General features: G+C 42.8%; 2 protein-coding genes across 11 annotated transcripts in view; one reads left to right on the top strand and one right to left on the bottom strand.

Annotated features, from left to right (window-relative positions):
- The window catches only part of LOC141569370 (uncharacterized), a 310,830-nt gene that overhangs the window by 36,161 nt on the left and 253,054 nt on the right, over nucleotides 1-21,615 (top strand). The window lies entirely within an intron of this gene.
- Nucleotides 884-20,731, bottom strand: FMO4 (flavin containing dimethylaniline monoxygenase 4). Of its 10 annotated transcripts, XM_074322318.1 has the most exons (12): nucleotides 20,554-20,728; nucleotides 20,388-20,424; nucleotides 18,947-19,049; nucleotides 18,558-18,701; nucleotides 16,156-16,295; nucleotides 14,329-14,517; nucleotides 13,521-13,683; nucleotides 8,386-8,528; nucleotides 7,116-7,315; nucleotides 5,723-6,075; nucleotides 3,755-3,824; nucleotides 884-2,012 (listed from the first exon to the last, which is right to left on the bottom strand). In XM_074322318.1, exons 5-12 carry the CDS (start codon nucleotides 16,285-16,287, stop codon nucleotides 1,595-1,597), a joined length of 1,668 nt encoding a protein of 555 aa, XP_074178419.1. In that variant the 5' UTR covers nucleotides 16,288-16,295; nucleotides 18,558-18,701; nucleotides 18,947-19,049; nucleotides 20,388-20,424; nucleotides 20,554-20,728; the 3' UTR covers nucleotides 884-1,594. The 10 variants fall into 10 exon arrangements, with proteins under 10 accessions (XP_074178419.1, XP_019605080.2, XP_019604380.2 ...); XM_019749521.2 differs by having other exon boundaries at nucleotides 16,156-16,406; nucleotides 20,388-20,730; XM_019748821.2 differs by having other exon boundaries at nucleotides 20,388-20,728.

The raw sequence follows: 21,615 nt of genomic DNA, 5'->3' as shown, positions 1-21,615 counted from the left end.
CTTGATAAAACCTAATTCCTGTTTCCCATCCCCCCCGCCCCCCAACTATTTACTATGAAATTTTGATTCCCATGTAAAATGACTCACTTGCAGTGGTCTTTTCCTGGTGTATTTATTCTTTGAAAACTGGGGTCATGGGATGTGATGGGTATAGTATGTAGAAGTCTATTCAAGGTGTAGGGTGGAGGTGTCCAACTTGGGGTTCATCAACAAGCCCTGGGAAGTGGTCAGGGGCGAACAGAGGTGTTATCTGCCAAGGCCGACTAGTGAAGTAGTCTGGGCTCTCGGATTGCCTACGTTTGAGCTCAGATCTCTGTTCTGTCTCTTACTTGCTTAGTGAATGAATCAGGGCAAACTACTTAACTTCTCTGAGTTAAGAAATCAACTTCTTTGATTTCTCATCTAAAAATTAATACCTGGAGAAAAAAATAGCAATATTCTATATAATGAGCAAATAAAGACATCTCGGTTCTTTCTCCATCAAGAACTTGGGTATAAATACCTTAAATGTGACCTTGCTCTGGTTGGTCATCTTTAGTTGGTTTTTGGAGATTTGAAATTGGGTGCCCCTTCTACTGGGTGGGAGGTGGTGTCGTCAGCAAAATCCTAGACACATCAACAAGTTATATCAGGAGGTCCACCCCTAATGATTGAAGACAATTTCTCCTTTTCTACTGTTTACCTGCAGCCTTCTGAAGGGTCCATCTGAGTAGCATATGAGTGATGTGGTGGTCGTGGCAGTGATGGTGGTGGCAGTAGGCCTCAGTGATTTGGTGGGGACCCAAGGACAAAAGAGTGGTCCTAGCTGGAAAGTGCTACCAGAGAATCCATGAGAAGCAAAGGCCATACTTTCTGATCGGGTGACAGGGAACAGGGTCCGGCAACAGTTTTCAAATCCTTTAATTCAGAGAATGGAAAATGTCTTCAGACTCTTCAGGTATTAATAGTTAATTCAATTCTATTGTCTCACTTAATTTTTACTTTTAAGGGAGGTACTGTTGTTACCTTTCTCCTCATTTTCCAGGTGAGACACTGAGGCTCAGAGCAGCTGAGTAAGTTGGCCAAAGCCACAAAGCTGGGTTTATACTCCAGGTTGAATTTTCGAGTTAGTGCTTTAGAGTTAGAGTTAGTTACACATTAGTGCTTTCAATGAGTACACCAGACTCCCAGTTACTGTAATGGTCTTTTACTTGTAAAATTAGCTGTTGTTGGACTGTCCTTGTTACTAGTCTGGGAATATTTCATTATCCCTTTTATTTCATTACATCTGCCCCCCAATTTTGAAATAATCTCTATATTAAAATTTCTACAAATTACCTACCTTGAGTGCCATCTTATTCCTACCAGGATCTTGATGGAAACAGTGACACTCTTTTTATTTTAGAATAATTGCTTAGGTAATAGAGCAGACTATAGATTGGAAGAGGTACTGAGGCCAGAGAGGAAGACAGAAGAATAATTCTGATCAGAGATGATTGAACCTGCTCTTAGATAATAGTAGTTATGGAGTGGAGAGGAAGGAATGCACCAGACATGTGGAGACAGAATTAGTATGACTTGGTACAACCCTCATAACCAATCAGACTCATCTTGATCAAATACTTATTAAATCAGGAGAAATTCTATTCTGTAGTTTATCTCGCACCAATTTCAAAAACAGTGAAGATTTGCAGATCAACAGAAGAGAGGCAAGTAGGAGAGGTACCCTCCACATTTTTAAGTAACACGACATAGAGGCAGAGGTGGAGGAATCAGGAACGATTCGAGTTTTTAAGGGTTTCATTGTTCTGTCCCACTGGGTCAGGATGGCATTTCTGGCTCCATCCCATTGTCCGGGGCCCATTAGGCGATACTGGTAAGGAGTACATGGTCCAAAGAAAACTTCCCACGCTAGTCTGGGATCCTTGAGGAACAGACGCGGGATACTGGGCTTCGCACCTATGCATGCAGCAATGTCATCCATGTAGGGGATGTACTCAAGTTTGTTCTCACTGGTGTCTTTCATCACACCCCTGAGAGGGAAAAAGATGGATCACTTTCATGTTCAAGCTATGGTGTCCGCCCTCCTCCCACCATTGTGTTTCTTTGTATTGACAGAGTCAAACCATGTTTGGAAATGTTGTTCTATGCTGAAAAGAAGAAGTAAGAATTTACCTACAGAGGGTATTGTGAGGGCAGTTCATTTTGTGAAAGGAAATGGTAAGAGGAGGCAATTGGAAGAGGATCTTGAAATCATGTTTTAGGTTCTTGAAATTGATATGAGGGCAAGATCTGATCAGTCCAAATACAATGGTTGTTGAACAAGTGAACATGATCAGAAAGCACTGTTATTTTTATTCATGTTATGAATGTTATCTTTATTGATGTGACTTGTGAGCTGAGAGGGCCATACTTGTGTACCAGTAGTGAATATGACACAGATATGCGTAGAGTGTATATGAAGGTTTTATGCCTACCTATTTCTGTTGCTCATAAACTTTCATGATGTCCCAATGTCATTCATTCATTCATTGAATAAATAAGTGTCTATAACCGACAGACATCATCCCAGGCACTTGGGTTCCAATAGTGAATAAAACAAGGCCCTTGCTCTCAAGGAGCTCACATTCTAATGGGGGAAATCAGCAGGTTATAAAGACACAGCCAAATGCATATGTAATACATCAGGTGGCGATAGGCATTACGAAGCAGGGTAAGGGGGCAAGGCGGTGGTGAGACTGCGTGGGTTCCCATTGTACTGTGTTATCACAGGAGACTTCTCTCTTATGGCGATATGTGAACAAGAGAGGGCTTGCAGGTATCTGGGACGGGGGAGAACATTCCAGGCAAAGGGAAGAGTAACTGCAAAGGTTGTCCGGGAGCCCTACCTGGCATGTTTGAGGAGCAGGGAGGAGGCTGGAGAGCCTGGAGCAGGATGGCTGAGGTGGGAAAACAGTAGGCAGAGAGGGAATGGAGGTAGCTGGTTGCTCTGCAGGGCTGTGGGGCTGCAGGGCAGTTTCTGGGAGTGAAATGGGAAGCAATCGGAGGGTTTTGAATAGAACAGCGGGGTACTGCTCACTCTTGCTGTGGTGTCAAGACTAGCCTGTAGAATAGCAGAGTGGAAGCAGGGAGACCAGCTAAGAGGTGACAGTAAGTGTCCTCCTGAGAGATGACGGAGGCCTCGTCTGAGGTGGCAGTACGGGGGTAGGAAGAAGGGTCTGGGTTCTGGAGGTATTTGAAGGTAGGCGCTGGCAGTATTTGCTGGTGTGGGGTGTGAGAGGCAAAGAGGAGAAAATGGTCATTCTAGAGACACAAGTTTGGGAGCCGTGAGTATGTGGTGGCATTTAAGGCCCCGGGCCTGGGTGAGGCCACCTAGAAGTGAGTGTTAATAGATATCAGAAGAGGTCTGAGGACTCAGGTTGGGGTTCACCAATTTTTAGGAGTGAGGAAAAGGAAACACCAGTAAATGCAGAGAAAGAGCAGCCCCAGAGGCAGAATAAAGACAGAATGGAGTTCCCCAAGCCAAGTGAACACAGGGCTGCCACCTGTTGGGGGTCCAGGCTCTGTGTTCCACTGAGACAACCTGGTGCCCCACCTGACACATCTAAGGACACACATCTAGTTGGTGGAAGAGTTAGGACCAAAAACTTACGCTTCTGACTCCTAACGCAGTGATTTCCAACCTGCTGTGTTGCTTCTCGAGGGATGGCTTTTGTATCTTTTTTGTAACAGAATACATTGGTAAGTTTTTGCTGTAGCAAGCAATATTTCATACCTTTCTATGAGCTGCTCCTTTTCAGTAAACTCAGCCATCAGCTTTTGGCATGGAGGTATCTTACAGAGTCCTGTGAGAAAAATCGGACCCAACACTGAAGTTAACCGTGGCTTTTCCTTTGCGTTCTCCTCCCCGTCTCTTCTGGCCTCCCACGGCTCCAACCTCAGGCCATGTGAGAGTCAAAGGTTTGAATCGAAGTAGAGGCAGCGGGTAATTTTCTGCAGGTAAAATCCCCTCCAAACTCACTTACCAGGGTACTCTACTGTGGGAATTGTGGTCCAGCCTTTAGCTGTACCAACACCTGGGCATTAGCACCTGCCCCAGCTGGCCTGCCCCTGCCCCTTCGTCAGCTGGTTATATATTATAATTTGGGTTATATTGTATATATGCCCTATTTGTATTTGTGTGTGTGTGTGTTAAAACTATTGGTTGGTTAAATGTAAACACTTAAGATGACCCCATTTTTAGAACCCTGCTCAGGCATGTCTTCACTGTTGTTACACAGAGACCTCAAGCCTGGAGGGGTCTGGGGGGTCTCTCAGTCTCACAGAGGCTCTGTCTTCTTGAGGTGTGAGGACGTTCTCATCTCAACCTCCCATCCGGGCTGTCTCAGTGCTGGGACTCTGCTCTCTGTCCATCCTGCCCCATCAGGAAGCAAGTGTGGACCCCAGGGTATGGGGATGCCCTCCACATGGCAGAGGTCCATCTCAGCTCTGCAGTGTTCTTGCCACTAGGGTCATGTTTTTCCCATAAAAAGCTGGCAAGACTACTTGGTGGTTCCCGGATTGCCTGCTCCCGGAGGCTTGGGAGAAGTGTGGAATTACTCCTGTGGTGTGACCTAACCCAGTTTCATTTTGCCAGCTCTGGCATTCTGATAAGCATTTTGGAACTCATTTATAAAATAGTTAAAATGCAAACTCCAGGTACCCTAAGAGTCTTCTGCGGTTTTAATATAATCGGATAATGCTACGAGAGCCCTTTAATTGGCCTTAAAGAAATAGAAACTTGTGATCATTTAACAAAAGGTTGTGGAATTTGAGAGGTACCGCATTTTTCCAGTGTGATCAAGTCAGCGCGGCTTAGTTCTGCTTGAAATGCCCTTTATAAATTACTGGTGATTGTTTTTGGTCATCAGGGCAACATTTTGCTGAAGGACAGCTGGTTGGCTCAACCGTGATTGCTGTTTGTATGTTAAAACGATGCAGATGTAATTCTTGAAAATGCTTACTAATTTAAAACTTGCCTGCCTTTAGCAAGGTAAGAATGACAGCGATCCCTTAATAAGGATTTGTACCAAGTACTAACGACCGACATGCCAAGTACTGTGCTAACTGCTTTGCGGACATCATCCCTTTGACAAAATTCTTGTCAAAGAGGTTTTATCATCCTCATTTTACAGATGAAGGGGCTGATTTTCAGAGGGGTCCCCACATAAGTGATGAGTTGCAGAGGCGGGATTGGACCCCGGTCATCCTGACTCTATGACCTGTCCTCTGACAGTGATAACTAACAGCAGTGAATGTCCAGAGTCTAAAATATTTTTTATAGGCTTTTCTTAAAGGTTACCGTCTCCTCAGAGCTCAGCTTTATTCACAGCGTACATGATTCTTTCTTTGGGAGCCATATAAAATTCTACTTCTAGCAATAAATGGAAAGATTGACGAGTAAACAAGACTAGACTAGACTTAGGGTCCCAAAGCTTCCGACAATTTCAGCTCATCGGAGAAACGTGATTACATTCTGTTGTCTCCATGTCCCCCATCCAGAGTCCAAAACCTTGTTCCCACTGTCACATTAGTGACATAAGCACACCCATGATCATATTTGACATGTACGTACAATTAATTTTTCATTCAACTTTCTGATATTCCCCTATTTAGCTCCCATCTGTTGGATTTTGGCTAAACTGCAGGGCACGGATTTGAAGACTCAGTGGATAAACCAGGGCTTTAAATACAGTCGACGTACCTTTGAATACTCTTGTGGCCCAGCGTGCTTGGAGCTCTGTGCCTGTTAAGATGGATCCTTGAAGGCCAATGAGGCCAATGATAGCTAGTGTTGCCTTCTCTAGGTTGGATGGAAAGACCTGCTTGTACAGAAAGATCTTCTTTGCACACAGGCTTTTGAGAGGTTCTTCCAGAAAGGGGAAAGAAAATGTGTATCCTGTCGTGAAGATCACCACGTCGATGTGTTCTTCCACGGTCCCATCTTCAAAGAGAGCGGAGGTTTCTGTAAACTCCTTCACACCACTTTTCAGGGTGATGGTCCCACAGAGGATACAGGTGGGCAGTTCATCATTTATGATGATTTTCTGTTTTTTCCTTTGACATGGGGGAGAAAATGATCCACTGTAATTCTATCGATTGGACACTTCAGCAAATGATTTATTTGGTCAAATCAGGGAAATTATCGGCCACGCCAAGGGAGTGCATTGGCCAATGTCTACCCGACTTACTGTTTCTACAATATTTTGTTTCCCTGCTCCCAGTAAAAGGCATGTGGAAAATGACTACACCTACGCTTTCCTGCCTGGGCTTTAAAATTCTCTGTCTCTTGGAATTAATTTCTCGGAGTATCAGGATTTGAGGACGCAACAATTCATTTGATCACTTTTGGATCTCACGTCACCAGGCCTCAAAGAATTGACACTAGACAAAGTTAACAATAAACTTTTGGGATGAAAATGAAAAAAACCCTGAATCTATTTATACTGATATTTTTCACTATGAACATCATTCTACCTAATCAGCAGACATAATCTCTATAACATTTAATATTAAATCACCCATTGCCATTAATTTTCTTCATATGTTGAAAGCTTTCTTACCAAAGAAAGGTCTAGGGGTCAAGCATTTAATAAAAATCACATTTACATGCACTTGAAAGGTATTCTTTTTCTTGCCAACGTGCAACTCTATATGGGTGTATATTAAAATATATAATTCTGGGACTTCCTGTTGGAGATTCATACTTCTATTTAGCCAGGGTAGACATTTATTAAAGGTTAGAAAGAGCTGGGCACCTGTACTCACTGATTCCGCAAATTCTACTGGTAGATCCAGCCATTCCAGGATTCCTCAAAGCCAATTTAAGTTTCCTGATTTTCAAAGCTGGAAACGAAAAGTTTTCATCCTCCCATTTTCTTCTAGTCTCAGAAATTGCTACTTTTGTTACGAGAAAGAGAATACCCCTACATCAAGAGCTGCTGTGGTACCTGATGGACAATTGTCTTAAGGAAATAAGCTTCACACAGAATAAGCAAAGATAGCATCACAATTATTGAACATTCTGAGTTCTGAATAAAATAGAATGCGAGATATTGATTCAAGAATTTTCCCATTAAATAAAAAAATTCAAGTACCCCTTCATAATACTTAATCCATAATTCTTATGGTTAAATCTCTTATTCAACTGCCTCTCTCGAATCCAGTTTAGTACACGTGAAGGCAGAACTTGTGCAATAAAATTATAGGATCTTCTTATATTCATCATATTTAATGGGTAGCCTCCATCTGAAGAACGACTGACAACCCAGGTACCGGTTCTAGTACTGAGAAGTACCTAAAGAGTAAGGCAAGAAGGATAAATACATGTCCATCATTTTGTAGTGTTTTTTTCTTTGGTGGGTTTCAAATGGTCTCATAACATTCTGGTCTTAGAACAACAGGGGACTGGTGACTTTGTACATAAATTTACAAGTGACAATCTCTTTCTGCTGCTGTCATTGTGTTCACAAATCACTTTTACCTGATTTAGATACCTGTGAAGTATTTGCATCATCTTTAATATAAAGAATTGTGGTATTACTGTGTTTCCCCGAAAATAAGACCTAGCCAGACAATCAGCTCTAATGTGTCTTTCGGAGCAAAAATTAATATAAGCCCCGGTATATTATATTATATTATATTATATTATATTAGTCTTATAGTAAAATAAGACCGGGTCTTAAATTAGTTTTTGCTCTAAAAGACGCGTTAGAGCTGATGGTCCAACTAGGTCTTATTTTGGGGAAACACGGTAGTAGATATGTGCTACTGATCTGGCAATTTTTTAAAATGTAAATAATACAGAATTTAATGTGAAGTTTTGAGAACAATATTAATTGCTTAAATTTAATCCTGATTTAAAGAAAAGTCTATTTTTTTTAAAGATCTAATCATTGTCCTATAGTTTATGTTAGAGTGGAATAGATTTCTAATTTGTGAATCTATGCTTGGACTTTCTAAAATCGTTATGTCATCTTCTTGGGCAACGTAAAGGTTGCTTTTCTCTTAAAACAAAGTATAAATCTGTCTTCTAATTGAAAATGTGGGGATATTCAGAAAACAACCTCCCCATTTTTACATGGGAGTTTTGCCAGACTTACAAAAGGAGAGTGTAAAACAATTTTCCCGTTTGGTCTTGTTCCCGAGGGAGAATGCACAGTGCCTGTTGGTCTGGCATCTGCGTAGTTTTCCTAGATCCTTCTTAGAGATGGTTCAGTTTTGTAAAGTGTGGATTTTTGTCTCACTCACCCTGTGTCCACATAATTGAGCAATTGGCCAGTGCGTTTTATATTCTTGAACACCTCTCTCTAGCCACCAGACATGCATACTGTTGGGGGTGGGGGCGTGGATTCAGAGACGGTGTACCTGGGCTGCCATTCGACTGAGTTCCACGGCAACGTCTCCTCCAGTGTTCCCAAGGCCGATCACCAAGACGCGCTTGTCCCGAAAACATTCTGGGAACTTGTACTCCTGACTGTGGAGGATGTGGCCTTTAAACTTATGGATTCCTGAGGGGAAGGAGGGATCAGGAAATCAGAAATTCCCTAGTGTGCAGGCATAGTGTCTGTGGGCAGAGGGAAGTCCCAGAAATATGTCAGCCCTTTGCCCCCCGGGGGCTAATTACAGGAAGTGGGACCGGAATAGCTTCCTCCTCTCCCTTTGGATGCTGTGAGCCCAGATATAGATTTGGTATAACCTGCTTTGTTAAAATTAGATGAATTTATATTCCATATGAGCATTCCCTTTTAAAGCAATTCCTGCGGGAAATCAAGTTCACTGCAGACAATAAGAAATGTCTCATGCGTGAGGACCCTGATCATCAGAGGCAAGAAGTAGATGGTTCATGCGTGTTATTTTACCCAATAGTCCCATAAGAATGGAATTTGTGAATATCACATGTTTACAAATCAAATTTGAATTCAATTTTAATTGCAATTTTCCACAAAAGAAATTTTGTGGTAAGTTCTCTAGTAAAGCCATTATTTTCGTGACGTAGGCTTGTTACTTATACTTCACGCTCATTTTACTTTTTGCTTCTGATGTGTGTAATGCTTTATTGCACTGTGTGCTTATTTGTCCTTTATTCTTATTTTATTTATATCTGTGTTTCTGATAAGATCTTTCAAGCTCCTAACACTCTGTCAATAGAAGTTATCACTGTTATGATATTTATATACAGGAGAGGGACTACCAAATATTTCTCCTTCGGATTTATTTTTGGTAATAGGTAGGGCAGAAATAGCCCTGATATTTTCGATACAGAGAAGAGTTCTTGTTCCCAAGTACAGCATTCATGTTCGACATTAATTTTACAACTATTTGTGAAAAAAGATACTGTGATTTAGTGAAAATCAGAAAACGAAGTTTAAACTCAGCCAGATGTCAGAGTGGTTCTGACAGCATTTTAAATCGTTAACCAAATAGCCTTAGGTCTCTCGCACTCTGGTGTAAATACTGACAGACAGGACATCAACTCCCAAACTACTGGGATTTTTGCCTGGGCTTTGTCTTCCCAAGCTCCTCCATTTCCTTGAAGGAATCACATGGCTACTTGATGTTATTTTCGGATTGCTGGTGTGTTTGAGATATTTATTTCACCCCTGAAGGAGTTCAGACATGTCCCCCCTAAATATGCCACTTTGGTCTGTTGATTATTTTGAGCCGAAGTTACTTGACAAACAGCAAATACAGGGAGAGGCTTTCTCTGAACCGCCCTTATCTGCCTTCAGACAGATCCTGCAAAAGGAGCTCAGCGGTCATAAATCCCTTCCTGGGACTCTCACCACAGGGGAGGAAACCAGCAATCTGCACTTTGTCAGTCAGATGTCCCATCTACTTTTCTAAGGGCCCATTCATCTTTCCAGAAATCATTTCCTCTCCCCTAAATTGTCTCCATTCCCTCCGTATTAAGATGGCAAACAAGGCCAGGGCACTTTGCCCTATATTACAGCTGTCTTTCGCCTTCCAATGACTTACATGACTGAATTTGCCCTGGAAATAGCAATGGACAATTATATTTAACTTGGCACCATTAGTTTATTTATTTTTTCCCATTGCTTTTTCTCCAAGAGGGAGGGCAGAGTTCTTTCCTACTAACACCCAGAGCTAATTTGTACTGAGAGCACTGTCTCTGCTCCGGGTGCTGGGCGAGGAGGGGGCACTCATGGCAGTAGCTGATTTCATCCTACGGCAACCCTAGGAAGATGGCACTATGAGTCCTTAATTTTACAAGTGGAGAAAAAGGGACTTAGGACCCACGATTTGCCCATGCGCCAATAAATGTCAGAGCCTCAGCTTGAACCCAGCCTGCCCCACCTTAACCACCAGGCTATGCTGCCTGTACTGGGGGCTATGGAAATGGCTCTTAAAACTTTAGTTTGCACAAGCATCACATCGCTGGGGGGAGTTTGTTCAACATTAGGATTCCGGGGTCCCACTTTCTTACTCTATCAGTGCCACGTTAACTTGCTTTTAAAACAAGCATTTCTGGGTTTTGTGGTGTTTAGGAAACACTGGGCTGTGGTGATAGCCTAGCCTGTATCTATCATGATACTAATTCTTTTCCCTCAGATAAAAGACTGTAGGCATCTGATTGTATTCAACAAACACATATCAAACAGGTACTAATGTCACAGTGAATTTCCTTTGTGATTCAGGGTTCATTTTATTGTATTTTCCTTTTTACATCTCACATCAGGGTCTGGGGCTGAGGTCAGGGAGATGGCACATGGGGGACTTCTGGACTCCCATCCCCCCATTTTGGGAATTATAATGCTATACAATAAATGGATCATTTGATGCTAGGAAGTGCTACATTCTGGAGAGAGGTTTTCAGATAACTGGACAGTTTAGCACAGAAATATCAAAATCTTAAAACTTTTTTAATAGAAGAAATGCTTTTTTTCCTGAAGCATTTATACATTTTCTGTCTTCAAAGTGGAACATATTGCTAATTCAAGATCACCCTTATTATTTTCAGTTATTGCGCTCTCCTCTTATATAATGACGCCCTCAGCGTCTGCTGAGGGGCTTGGGTTTTAGTTTGCCTTGTCGCCAAATATCTCTGGAGCACTTTGCTATTGTGGCTTATTCATCTTACACTTATTGCCCTGTTATGTGTTGGAACTACCTTAGGGAAAGTCCTGGGACTTGAAATGTATTTACAATGCTCACAAAGTTGAAGGACAATTGATAATAATTGACCAAACATAATTGGGCATGTGTGATCATTGCTCTGTAACTAACGATCACAACTGATGTGTAAAGAGTCCCTTTCACACACGTTCTGTGTGCAGGAGAGACACCAGAATGAAAGAGGGGACCTGCAGAACTGCTCTCTGTCCTGGATTCCCATATGGGATATGAGAAGAGCCCATACTCCAAGGTGGAAAGGCTGCGGAGGCCAGAATTGTGACTTCACTAAGAGGCATACACATGTCTCAGTCTGGAGGACTCACGTGACTCTCAGGAAGCAGGGGCTTCTGCACAATTCTCAGCAGATGGGGAATAGTTGACAGCAGGTTGTGATTCCTAGTAGCAGTAGCTAATGTCTGTGGAGACCTTACTATGTGCTCTGTAGGCCGTTTTACATGGATGATCTCATTTGATCCTGATTGCTGCTCTGTGAGATAGGAGCTCATCTTTCCACTTTGCTGGGGCTCAGATGGGCTGAGGTTATGGAACTAGTGCCAGGATTTGGTCCAGGAGGTGGGACTCCAGCATTTGGTTCAGAACCATTGTGCTAACTGCCACCTACCAAAGGACATTGCCCTGAGGAAAGGGCAGCAGACCGGGACTCCCCAGAAACCTTACATGCATCCACTTGCCAACATACGTTACCCTGGGAGCTGAGAGGAGATTGGGACTATCTGCTCTGGTGTCCCCCTGTAAGGGGTCCTTCTAAAGTCTGGTCACAAACTAAGACCTCCTGGGGAGCAATCTCTGAAGTCTGTACGAGTGGATGTCCCTCTTCTTCATAATCGGTGTTTTAGGGCAAAAGAGAGGGAGACCCCAATATTCCTATGACAACCATTTTTTCCCTCAGTAGTCATTGAGGAATGTAGACATGTTTGCTCTCAAAATGACGTGAAACTACCTTGCTATTGTAGTGTGTGCATATCCAGTCCCCTTCTTTGGGGACCAACTGTGCCCAGTTATACACTTGATACTGCCACAAAGGTCCTCACCGCTCAGCTCTTGATCTGTCTTCCCCAACAGCCTTCTTGTTAAGGCCTAAGTAGAATGGAAGGCAGTGAGGGGTACGGGTAAGCTGTCCCAAACCTGACAAGACACCAAAGCCCAAGGTATCAGTTTGACACTTGTAACACATTGCTCATAGAAATGTTATTATAAGAGATGGTTAACTATTCCTTTAGTGCTGGTTAAATAGTGCTTCAATATTGGTTAAATATTCCTTTAGTGCTGGTTAAATAGTGCTTCAGTATTGGTTAAATATTCCTTTAGTGTTGGTTAAATAGTGCTTCAGTATTGGTTAAATATTCCTTTAGTACTGGTTAAAGGTCGCTTTTGTGCTGGTTAAATATCATTTTAGTGCACAAGCGTATTTAGCCTCCAGCCTAGTGGCAAGCCTGAAGCTGAACCACCCTTTACAATACTGCTTCTTTGCAAAAGTGTGTATTGAATTTTCACTCGATCCCTAGTATCTATTTTTTTGAATAAGATATTTGAATTTGAGATTACATTTATAATTTTATTTTTTGATCTATGTTTGATCTTTTTATTAGCCAAGGTTTGCCGGTTTCATTCTTCACACCCTTCCTTAAAAAGTTCTTTCAATTCCTTAAAAAGAAGTTTTAAACCTGCTCTTAGTCAGTTGCCTTGAGAGCCACTTAGAAGTGACAGAAGAGTAGCTTTACTACATATCGGAAATCCTCATTTGATCTCAAAAATGGAGATTTTCCGATTGTGAGTATATGAAAAAGAACGTGCTGTTGGAATCAAAAGTATTTCCAAAAGGGAATCTCTAAAACTCCTTTGTGTTGCTAACCAGGTATAAGAGGTATACGGATTATTATTGTGGTGAAACTATTCCTTTGGATGTATAATTTCAGGCATGTTTCTTAAAAAAAAAAAAAAAAAAAAAAAGAAATCTGTCAAGTTTCCTTATGTTCTCACTTCCTTTAACTTACTGATTACAGGTCATTCCTGATTCAGATAACCTATAATTCAAGGACAAAATTCAAAGCCTGTTCTTTTTCATGACAGATCTGATAGTTTTGAGCCTTAGGTGGTCACTGAACTTAAATCAACAGACATGATAAAGCTTCAATAACAGTAGCATTTATATTCACAAGTAAATAATAAGACCTGACACTTAGATTGTGATTTATACCTTTCAAAGTTATTTTGTACGTAATATTTCTGAGGGTGAACATAAAGTTGTCTATAGTCATTAGGAAGTATTTCCAATGACAAATGAATAACTGTTCTTCTAGAAGAACCCGGAAGAGTAGGCATGGTCTCAGGTGGAAGTGACTCACCAGGAAAGGACTCCAAAGGCAGACGGGGATTTAGGAAGTGGCCAGTGCAAACCATGACAGCATCAAAGACAGCTGTTTCCTGCTTCTCCTCTGTCTCTGTGACAACATCCCACTGACCAGTTTCAGAAAAGTCTGGACGCTTCGTTATGCTGCACACTGTGGTCTGAAAGCAAAAGACAAAACTTGCTTTTTAATGAAGCACGTTGGGACCTCATGTAATGATGGGTATGGTAACCATGTCTGGTATTTCAAGTGGGTCAAGTGTGCCTCACGATAGTTCTGTTACCATTGGCTTATCTTTTCCCCAGAGAAGTTAAGTAACGTGGGCAATGTCTCAAAGGTGGTCATATAGACTAGGACCCAAAACATCTGAAGACCTTCATGGGCAGGAAGAAACATTCAGGTTTTATTCCCAATGAGAAGGAGATGGCAAGTTTCCAGTGTATCCAGTGGATGCACTGGAAACATTTAGGCAATTGAGTTTTGACCCGTTCTTATCTCTGCAGGTGAGACATCTGGTCATTTCTGCCCAATGGGTGTCATGAACAAAATTCATCATTTCCTCTCTCTCGGAAAAAATTCTAAATTCCATGCTGCAAGAGCGTTTGGATTTAGAGGTGGAACCGGGGAAATTCAGTATTTTAGTGATTTATCGGAGTAGAAGATGAGCTGCAAGGCAATGAGTCTATAATGATTTGCCTTATTCAGAGAGAGGAAATCAGGAAGTTTGTTGCACCGTCCTGTTTCCGTTAGATTGCTGAATGGCTAGCCCCTGCTCATTCATCTTCCATAACCCAAGATGTCTTACCCTAAACCGAATGTATTTCAGAAGATCAAAGCGCTCGGCAAATTCTTGGAGATAGTTCCAAAATTTTTCTTGGTTCATGAAATTGGGATAATCTTCTTGGAAGGGGAAGTCACTGTAACATGACATTTCTTTGCAGACATTTGTCACTAAGGATTTGTAGACCCCAGTCATCCCATCTTTGGAAGTTTCCTGCGGTGAGAGCATAGTGAGCTTCATGAGTGGGGGAACAGCCACATCCTGGCAGCCTCTGTTTCCTCACGGACTCATCTGTGCATTGCTTGTGTCTCGTCTCAATCTCCATCATTCGTAAAACAAAACAAATACAAAGACCGATAGGAAAGGCGCTGATGGATTTCTCGTGGCTGAAGCTAACCTCTATGTCTCCTCCAAGGCACTTTCTGAGTCATCACTTTCGCTAAGCAGCCATCCCTGACCCGTCAGATCCGTGGGAGGTGGCGCTTGTGGCCCCGTAGCACCCTGTCCTTCTGTCAGAACGGATCACCCTGCGTTGCAAACTGTAAGGAGGGTAGTTTCCCTGTTAATCTTACTCCTCACTGTATCCTGGTAGAGGGACATGAGAAGCACTGGTTCAATGAATGAAAATTAACATAGAATTGCATTTTGGAAAAAAAAAAGCATATATATGACTGGAAGAAATTACATTTTGAACTTTTAACGGTGTTGACCCATGGGTATTGCTATTATATTTAATTTGCATTGTTTCTTTTGTTTAATTCAGTATTCTAAAGTGAATATTTACGTTACCTTAGAATAGGAGAAGGAAACCAAACACAGTGTGGGGTCAAATAGCACAAGGTCCACGAACCAGACCCAAGCCTCTCTTTCCTCATTGACGTGGGTGCTTGAGGAGACTCACAGACACCAGGAGAAACGTTTCTCCTAGTACCTGTACTCCTGAGGTTGCAACCGTCCCTCCTCATATGCACTTGCTTATTCTGTTTTCTTCACCATCCATCACAGACTGGCAAATGCCACCTCCTCCATGAAGCCTTCCCTCATTCAGACCAGTCTGAAGTACTCTCCCTCACTTGGAACTCCCACTGAATGTGGCTTTTCTCTCCCCCTGAAGAAATCAGTGCTTGGACCTCCCACCTTCTCACACCTTATACCCGCCCCGTGGGGAAGATCCCCCTGTAGCCCCACTGAAGACCCTGCTACTCAAGTAACCGGGACCAGTCCTGGCCAGAGGCAGGTAGTGTTAGCCACTTCCAGCCCCAATTCCTGATGCTCAGGTTCCCCAATGGCTGGCCTAGCCCTGAGCATAATCCCTGGGCTGCACATTCCGCTCCGAAGAAGGACAGATCGGTGCCTGAGTGCTTCTTGTTCGGATTCTTTCTTTCAAGGTTAGGGTTCTTGCCTCACCCTTGCCAACTGTCTTTCCAAAGACCTGAACAAGGCTTGGGGGCTGGGGCTCCACTCCCTGATGCCAACTTCCATCCTTCCTAATGTGTCATCTGCTCCATATTCAGCAGTGTCCTTCAGCTTACCCAGTGTGACACTTGGCTACTTTGTCTTGTTGGGGCCATGGGCCAGACGGCATCATAACTTCCCGCCCTGTGTCTGTGTATCAGACACACCTCTTTTTTCCTCTCTCTTCCCACTGTCCCCGCCCCTGCCCTGCCTGTTCTCCCGTTTCATCACTTGTGACACCACATCTGCAGTGTGACCGTGGCACCACGCACCCGGGAGCTAGCTGTTCCCCCACACAATCAGCAAGGTAGGCAGAGGCCACCGTGCCCAAGGAGGATAGAGAACGCACACAGACGGATCCCCACTGATGGAGGTGGGAGGGTGTGAGCTACTCACAGTGAACTTCCATAGCCCCCCGATGTCAGTACTTCTCTCAAAGCAGGTGGGCTCCAGGCCCTCATCCAAGCAGCATTTGATGGAGGACAGGCCACTCACACCGGCTCCAATCACGGCAACGCGCTTGACCATGGTCTGCTCTGTTACAGGAAGGTCGAGTAAAGCTTCTTTATGTGGCAAGGCTGGCAGGCAGCCCTTATCACAGAGCTCAACTTTGGTGGTGACAGAAATACCCTCCTTTCATCTTTGAACTGAGGCAGAATCACTTTTTGATGAAAAATGAGGGCTCTGCGATTAGACTTTTGGTGTAAGTCCTGGCTTCACTTATTAACAGTATGACTGTGATTTAGCTGTTTATCCTCTCGGTGCCTAAGTTTTCTCATCAGTACCATGGGGATGGAAATAATAATTAATAATAATAATACCTATTTTAAATATTTGTTATGAAATTAAATGAATGCGTATATGTTGGAACGGTTGCAGAAGTGTGTCTGCTACAAAGTAAGTGCTCAGTTAAATTTAGTTCTTATTATTAGCTAGTCTTGCCAGGACGTTGATCCCTTTGGGTCTTCAGATCTCCCTCAGTATGACAGGGGCCCTTTGCTATCACCTGGCCTCCCTGCACCCTAGGAACTGCAGTTAGCACAAATGTTAGTTTTTATGCAAAGCATTTAGAGTCCTCAAGAATAGCTAGCTATGGACCACGTCCTGCCCTACAACCAAGATAAGATATTACATGAATGGAGTGGGGGAGGCTCTTAACCTTGCACAGAGGAAGTGTTGGCTGACAATGATCCAGAACAAAGTTCCCAAGGAAAGTCATATGGAACATTCTAGAGTCCAAGATGAGGTCCTGTGGAAATGGGGATACCTGGGCTTCTGAGGACAGACTGGAGGCAGTAAGTGTCATGGGGATTTATGACCAGCTCCTGATTTTGTAATTTGGGATTGTGCAAACACCCCTATAGCTTTTGCTTGGATCCAGATGGTCTAACCAGTTATTGAATTCCAGCAAATCAGTTTTCTGTCATGTTGAGGCCCTTCATATGTCAGGTAGACTCAGGTGCAAGTACTATCTCTTTCTCTCAATCCCCTTGATCAGTGCAAAAAAACACAGGAGGAATAGCTGAGACCTCAAAGTACTTGTTTCATAAAACATATACCAGTGATTTGACTTTGCCTTTGAAGTCAAATCAGTAGTATATATTTTATGAAACAGAAATAATCCTTACGTCATTTTTGTAGTGTCATGCCACTATACCATAGTGGTTGTTTCCTTGGGGAACCAAGAGAGGAAATATTTTTTTTTAATTAATTTATTTTCCAATTACAGTTTTAGGTGTACAGCATAGTGATTAGACATTTATGTACCTTACGAAGTGGATCACTCCGATAAGTCTAGTATCCATCTGACACCATACACAGTTATTGCAATATTATTGATGATATTCCCTATGCTGTACTCTACATCCCTGTGACTGTTTCTTTAACTGGCCATTTGTGCTTCTGAATCCCTTTATCTTTTTCACCCAGCCCCACCAACCCAGCCCCTCTCCTAACTGGTGACCATCAATTTGTCAAGAGACAAAATATTTAGAGTCCTGAGCACGAGTAAATGGGGAAATATAGCATAATCATTTGACACGACTTAAGGACACAGTGCTAGTGGCTGAGTCTGGAGTGACTCTGCATCTCTGACGTTGGGCCTGGATGTGCACATCGCGTCGGTCTGAGAGCCTGAGGTGGCCTGTTACTAAGCCTGTGCCTAGGTTTGCTGGGACCGGTTGCGGGGAGTTTGTCCCGATGGCTGTGCAACTGGCCTCCTGGTCAGATCAGCACCCCCATTCACAGAAACGAAGTGGATTTGCTCTCACAGAGGCCATAGGAAGACTTCCGAGCCCTTGGGCCCTTCAGATGCACCTGGTTCTGAAGCAGATCTGGGCACTTGCAACACAGATCTTACCTGTTGCCTCTTTCCAAATCTTACTTGTCACCCTGCCCTTTGTAAGGATGAGACACTCGTATCTGGCTTTATTATATGTAGCAACATTTACACTTCTTCCCCTTAGACTGTTGGTTTATTTTGGAGTCTCTACTGATGTGGGAGAGCTAGGTCGGCTGCAACGAGAATAGACTTGGAGGCAGCAGAACTGGGCTTGATCTCTGTCTCTGTGCCACGTTCCCCCAACCAACCTACTTAAACACCTTAAGATTTGTAAAATAAGAAAAATACCTATGTTGAGGGAGTGTTTGAAACAAAGTCACATTACTCACAAGTACCTAGCACCACATTTTTACTCAGTGTTCATCCCCTACCACCCTAAATCCTTCTTCTCCCTAGAAAAGACAGCTCCCACAGATAGATTTTATCAACAAGTTTGGAAACAAGTGGACAGACATACCTGTGGCTTCTTTGGAGTTGAGAAGTAGGAGGTCTAGACAGCTTCTAATCAGAAATAAATGGCCTCCACCAGGAAGAACGCTGAAATCTCTAGGCCACTAGGTAGAGAGTGGTCCAGAGTTGGCAGATCTGGGCTGTGCTCTGTCTTTGCAATAATAACACAAAAGAAATGGTTGCTAATTGAACTGGAAAAGTGCAAAATGTGCTGTAGTGGATAGATTGGCAGCACATTCATTCAACAGATGCATCCTGGCTACCTCTTGAGCCAAGTGGGGGGGCCCCAAAGATGATTGAGTCCCAGGGACTCAATACTAGTAATAATAAAAGAGCCAGTGACTTTGCACAAGGAGCTGTGGTTAGATGGAGAGAGACCAACACACAGGAGATTACCTGGTATGTCCTGTCACATACAGAAGATCACATGGTATGTCCTATCATAGCAGCATGTTTTGGCCTGCAGACACCCTTGGGCTGTCTCACTATCCCTGGGGACCTAGTTAGAGACATAGTAGGGACTTATCTTTCCTGGGCAAAAACACCTTGTCTTTTACACACTGACTCAGAGACAGCAAAAACAAATTAGGAATTTGCACCTCTTAAAATTACGCCGTAGTTGCAGATTATGACTTTCTGAGTGGAGGAGGCCTTTTTTTTTTTTTAAATGCTTCAAGTCATTAAGGGGAATGAGTGAGTGAACTGGAAATTGGGAGATCTGAGTTCTAGTTCTGCTTCTGTCTCTAACCAGCTGCATAATCTTGGACACAATTCTTGATTTCCCTGTGACATTGTCCCCACATTTGTAAAGCAGAGGGTTCTGGTAGTTTTCTCTTTGCTCCCTTCCAGCTTGAAAGAACTGTTTTTATGTCTGAATGCCAAGTAATTGGTGCCAAAAATAAGATGTGAATTGAAAGGGAGAGGAGAATACGGCAGGCTTGAAGGGTTGGGAGGACAGAAGGTATGTGCAATGTCTTTGTCAACTATAAAGCATGCTGTAAGCAGAAGGTCACTCTGAAGCTCAAAGGTCACTTATGTTTAGTTTCTTGGTAGAAACGAACCCTGAACTACTGAACTGGACTTTTGAACAACACGAAAACTCCATCCTATATCTGACAGACCAGAAAATGTAAGAGTCAATTTCTTTTTTTTTTTTTACATTTTTTAAAGTTTATTGAGGTGACAATTGTTGGTAAAGTTACACAGATTTCAGGTGTACAATTCTGTAACACATCATCTATGTAGCACATTGTGTTTTCACCACCCAGAGTCAGTTCTCCTTCCATCACCATATATTTGATCCCGTTTACCCTCATCTACCACCCCCCACCCCCCTTAAGGAGTCAATTTCAAGATATGAAGAGACTTGAGTGATTTGCAAATCATGTAACTGATTGTGATTTCTTTGAGTTTGACATTTGATCTGTTTATATTTCTTATTCTTACCCCACCAATGCTCATACTTTGTTACAGTATTTCCTATCATAACCTTTGTGGAGTGTTTTGTGTTTCCCAATGCCTGGCACTCCCATCTCATCCATAAGATGAAATCAGAGGTGAGCCTCGAATCACAGAAAGTCCCAGGATTCTGTGATTTTCACGGACACTTTCCTTTCGGATGGTTTCTCCCTACAACCTAACTTTTCCTTACAGCGTTCCTTAATTTCCTGACTCTCTCCTTAATTCTGTTGCTTTAACCCTACTGAAGAGGCTCCTGAGAAAGAGAATCACATTAATTCTTAAGGAATGCACTCAGCAAGCAGAATATTCAGGCTCTGCAAAAGCAGCTTCTGGAAACATTTCCCCATTAAAAAAGAAAGAAATCCAGGACACTTACCTTGTTAACATAGAGCAGATACTCTGACAAATTATTTCTCAAAGCCAATAGCAAAGATAGTGTTTGTCTTAAAAAACAAAACAAAACAAAAACCCCAAAAAGCAAACCCCGCCCCCGCCCGAAACTCAAACGTTCTGTTCTAAAAGAAAAACAAAGAAATGCTGACTTTGATCAAAGTTCTCTTAGTTGAAAACAAAGACCATTTGCATTTCCTGTATGCTGGTGACAGCAGAAAGAACACTTATTGAGGGTAAAAAACGTCGTGTAGAACACGAGCTTGATACTTCCGTGATCTCAAGGGAGGGCTAAAGGACAAGTTAGAATAGGGCTTTGGGATTCAAAGGCCACCAACGACTTCTGCCCCTTTTCTCCACCCTCCTCAACGTCACAGTTCCTGCCAAGCCCTAAACTTAAAGGGAAGCAGGTGGTAATCGGCTGCCCTTCTCCTTGTAGCCTGTAGAGGGCGCCAAGTCACCCCAAAGCACAGCCCTCCGTGAAACAGGCGGTCTGCTTAAGTATAAACCCTGACTCTTGTATTCGCCTCTTGAACCATCGTCGTAGGAACTGTCCAAAGGAGAAAGTCATTTAAGTGACTGTCACACCATCAAGCTCTTCTACGTCCAGAGCTATTTAACCCCAGGAGTGTGATCAAAATTCAAAACTTACAATGAATTTAAGCAGTTTCATCCTCTCAGGAAGCGTCAGCAGAGGGAGCTGGTAAAATGCATTTGAGAAAGCATAAAATTAGTTTCAAATATTAACCTAGGGCACAAGAAAAGGAATAATTATAGACGCAGTGGCGATAATAGAGTACTAAATAGTCACCGTCTTTTTTTCTTTCTCTTTTCCCCCCCTTCTCCTTCAAGTCCTTGGAAGAGACCACCTTATAATAGACCATCTTGGGTTCACTGAACAGTTTCTAGACCAGCAGCACAAATACAAATGATCACGGAACAGGAAGGTGACCCAGAGGAGGGGTGAGGGCCAGATAAGAAGCGCGTCTATTAGGTTCAGCTAAATGCTGCTATTTGAGATCATGGGCCCAAGGTTTCCGGCTCTTTTCAATAGAAACTGCAAATCCAGAGTTTTCTATGAAATCTATTGTTGGCAGCACGTTAATTTTTCTTTGGAAAACTATCAAGCTAACAGAAGTCCAATGAACAGTTTCATTAATGAACACCAGTGTCCCCCTCACCCATTTATTTCATCAACTATTAGCCCCTTGGTA

Source organism: Rhinolophus sinicus, linkage group LG17, assembly GCF_036562045.2.
Source record: "Rhinolophus sinicus isolate RSC01 linkage group LG17, ASM3656204v1, whole genome shotgun sequence".
NCBI lineage: Eukaryota > Metazoa > Chordata > Mammalia > Chiroptera > Rhinolophidae > Rhinolophus > Rhinolophus sinicus.
This window is presented reverse-complemented; position numbering and strand designations above follow the sequence as displayed.

Bases quoted from the DNA above. Each gene is read 5' to 3' on its own strand.
- FMO4 (XM_019749521.2), bottom strand. From the start codon at position 16,287: ATGGTCAAGCGCGTTGCCGTGATTGGAGCCGGTGTGAGTGGCCTGTCC. The intron at 14,518-16,155 runs GTGAGTAGCTCA...CTCTCACCGCAG, and splicing joins GGGGGCTATGGAAGTTCACT to GAAACTTCCAAAGATGGGAT. The intron at 7,316-8,385 runs GTACACCGTCTC...CTTACTCTTTAG, and splicing joins TCAGTCGAATGGCAGCCCAG to GTACTTCTCAGTACTAGAAC.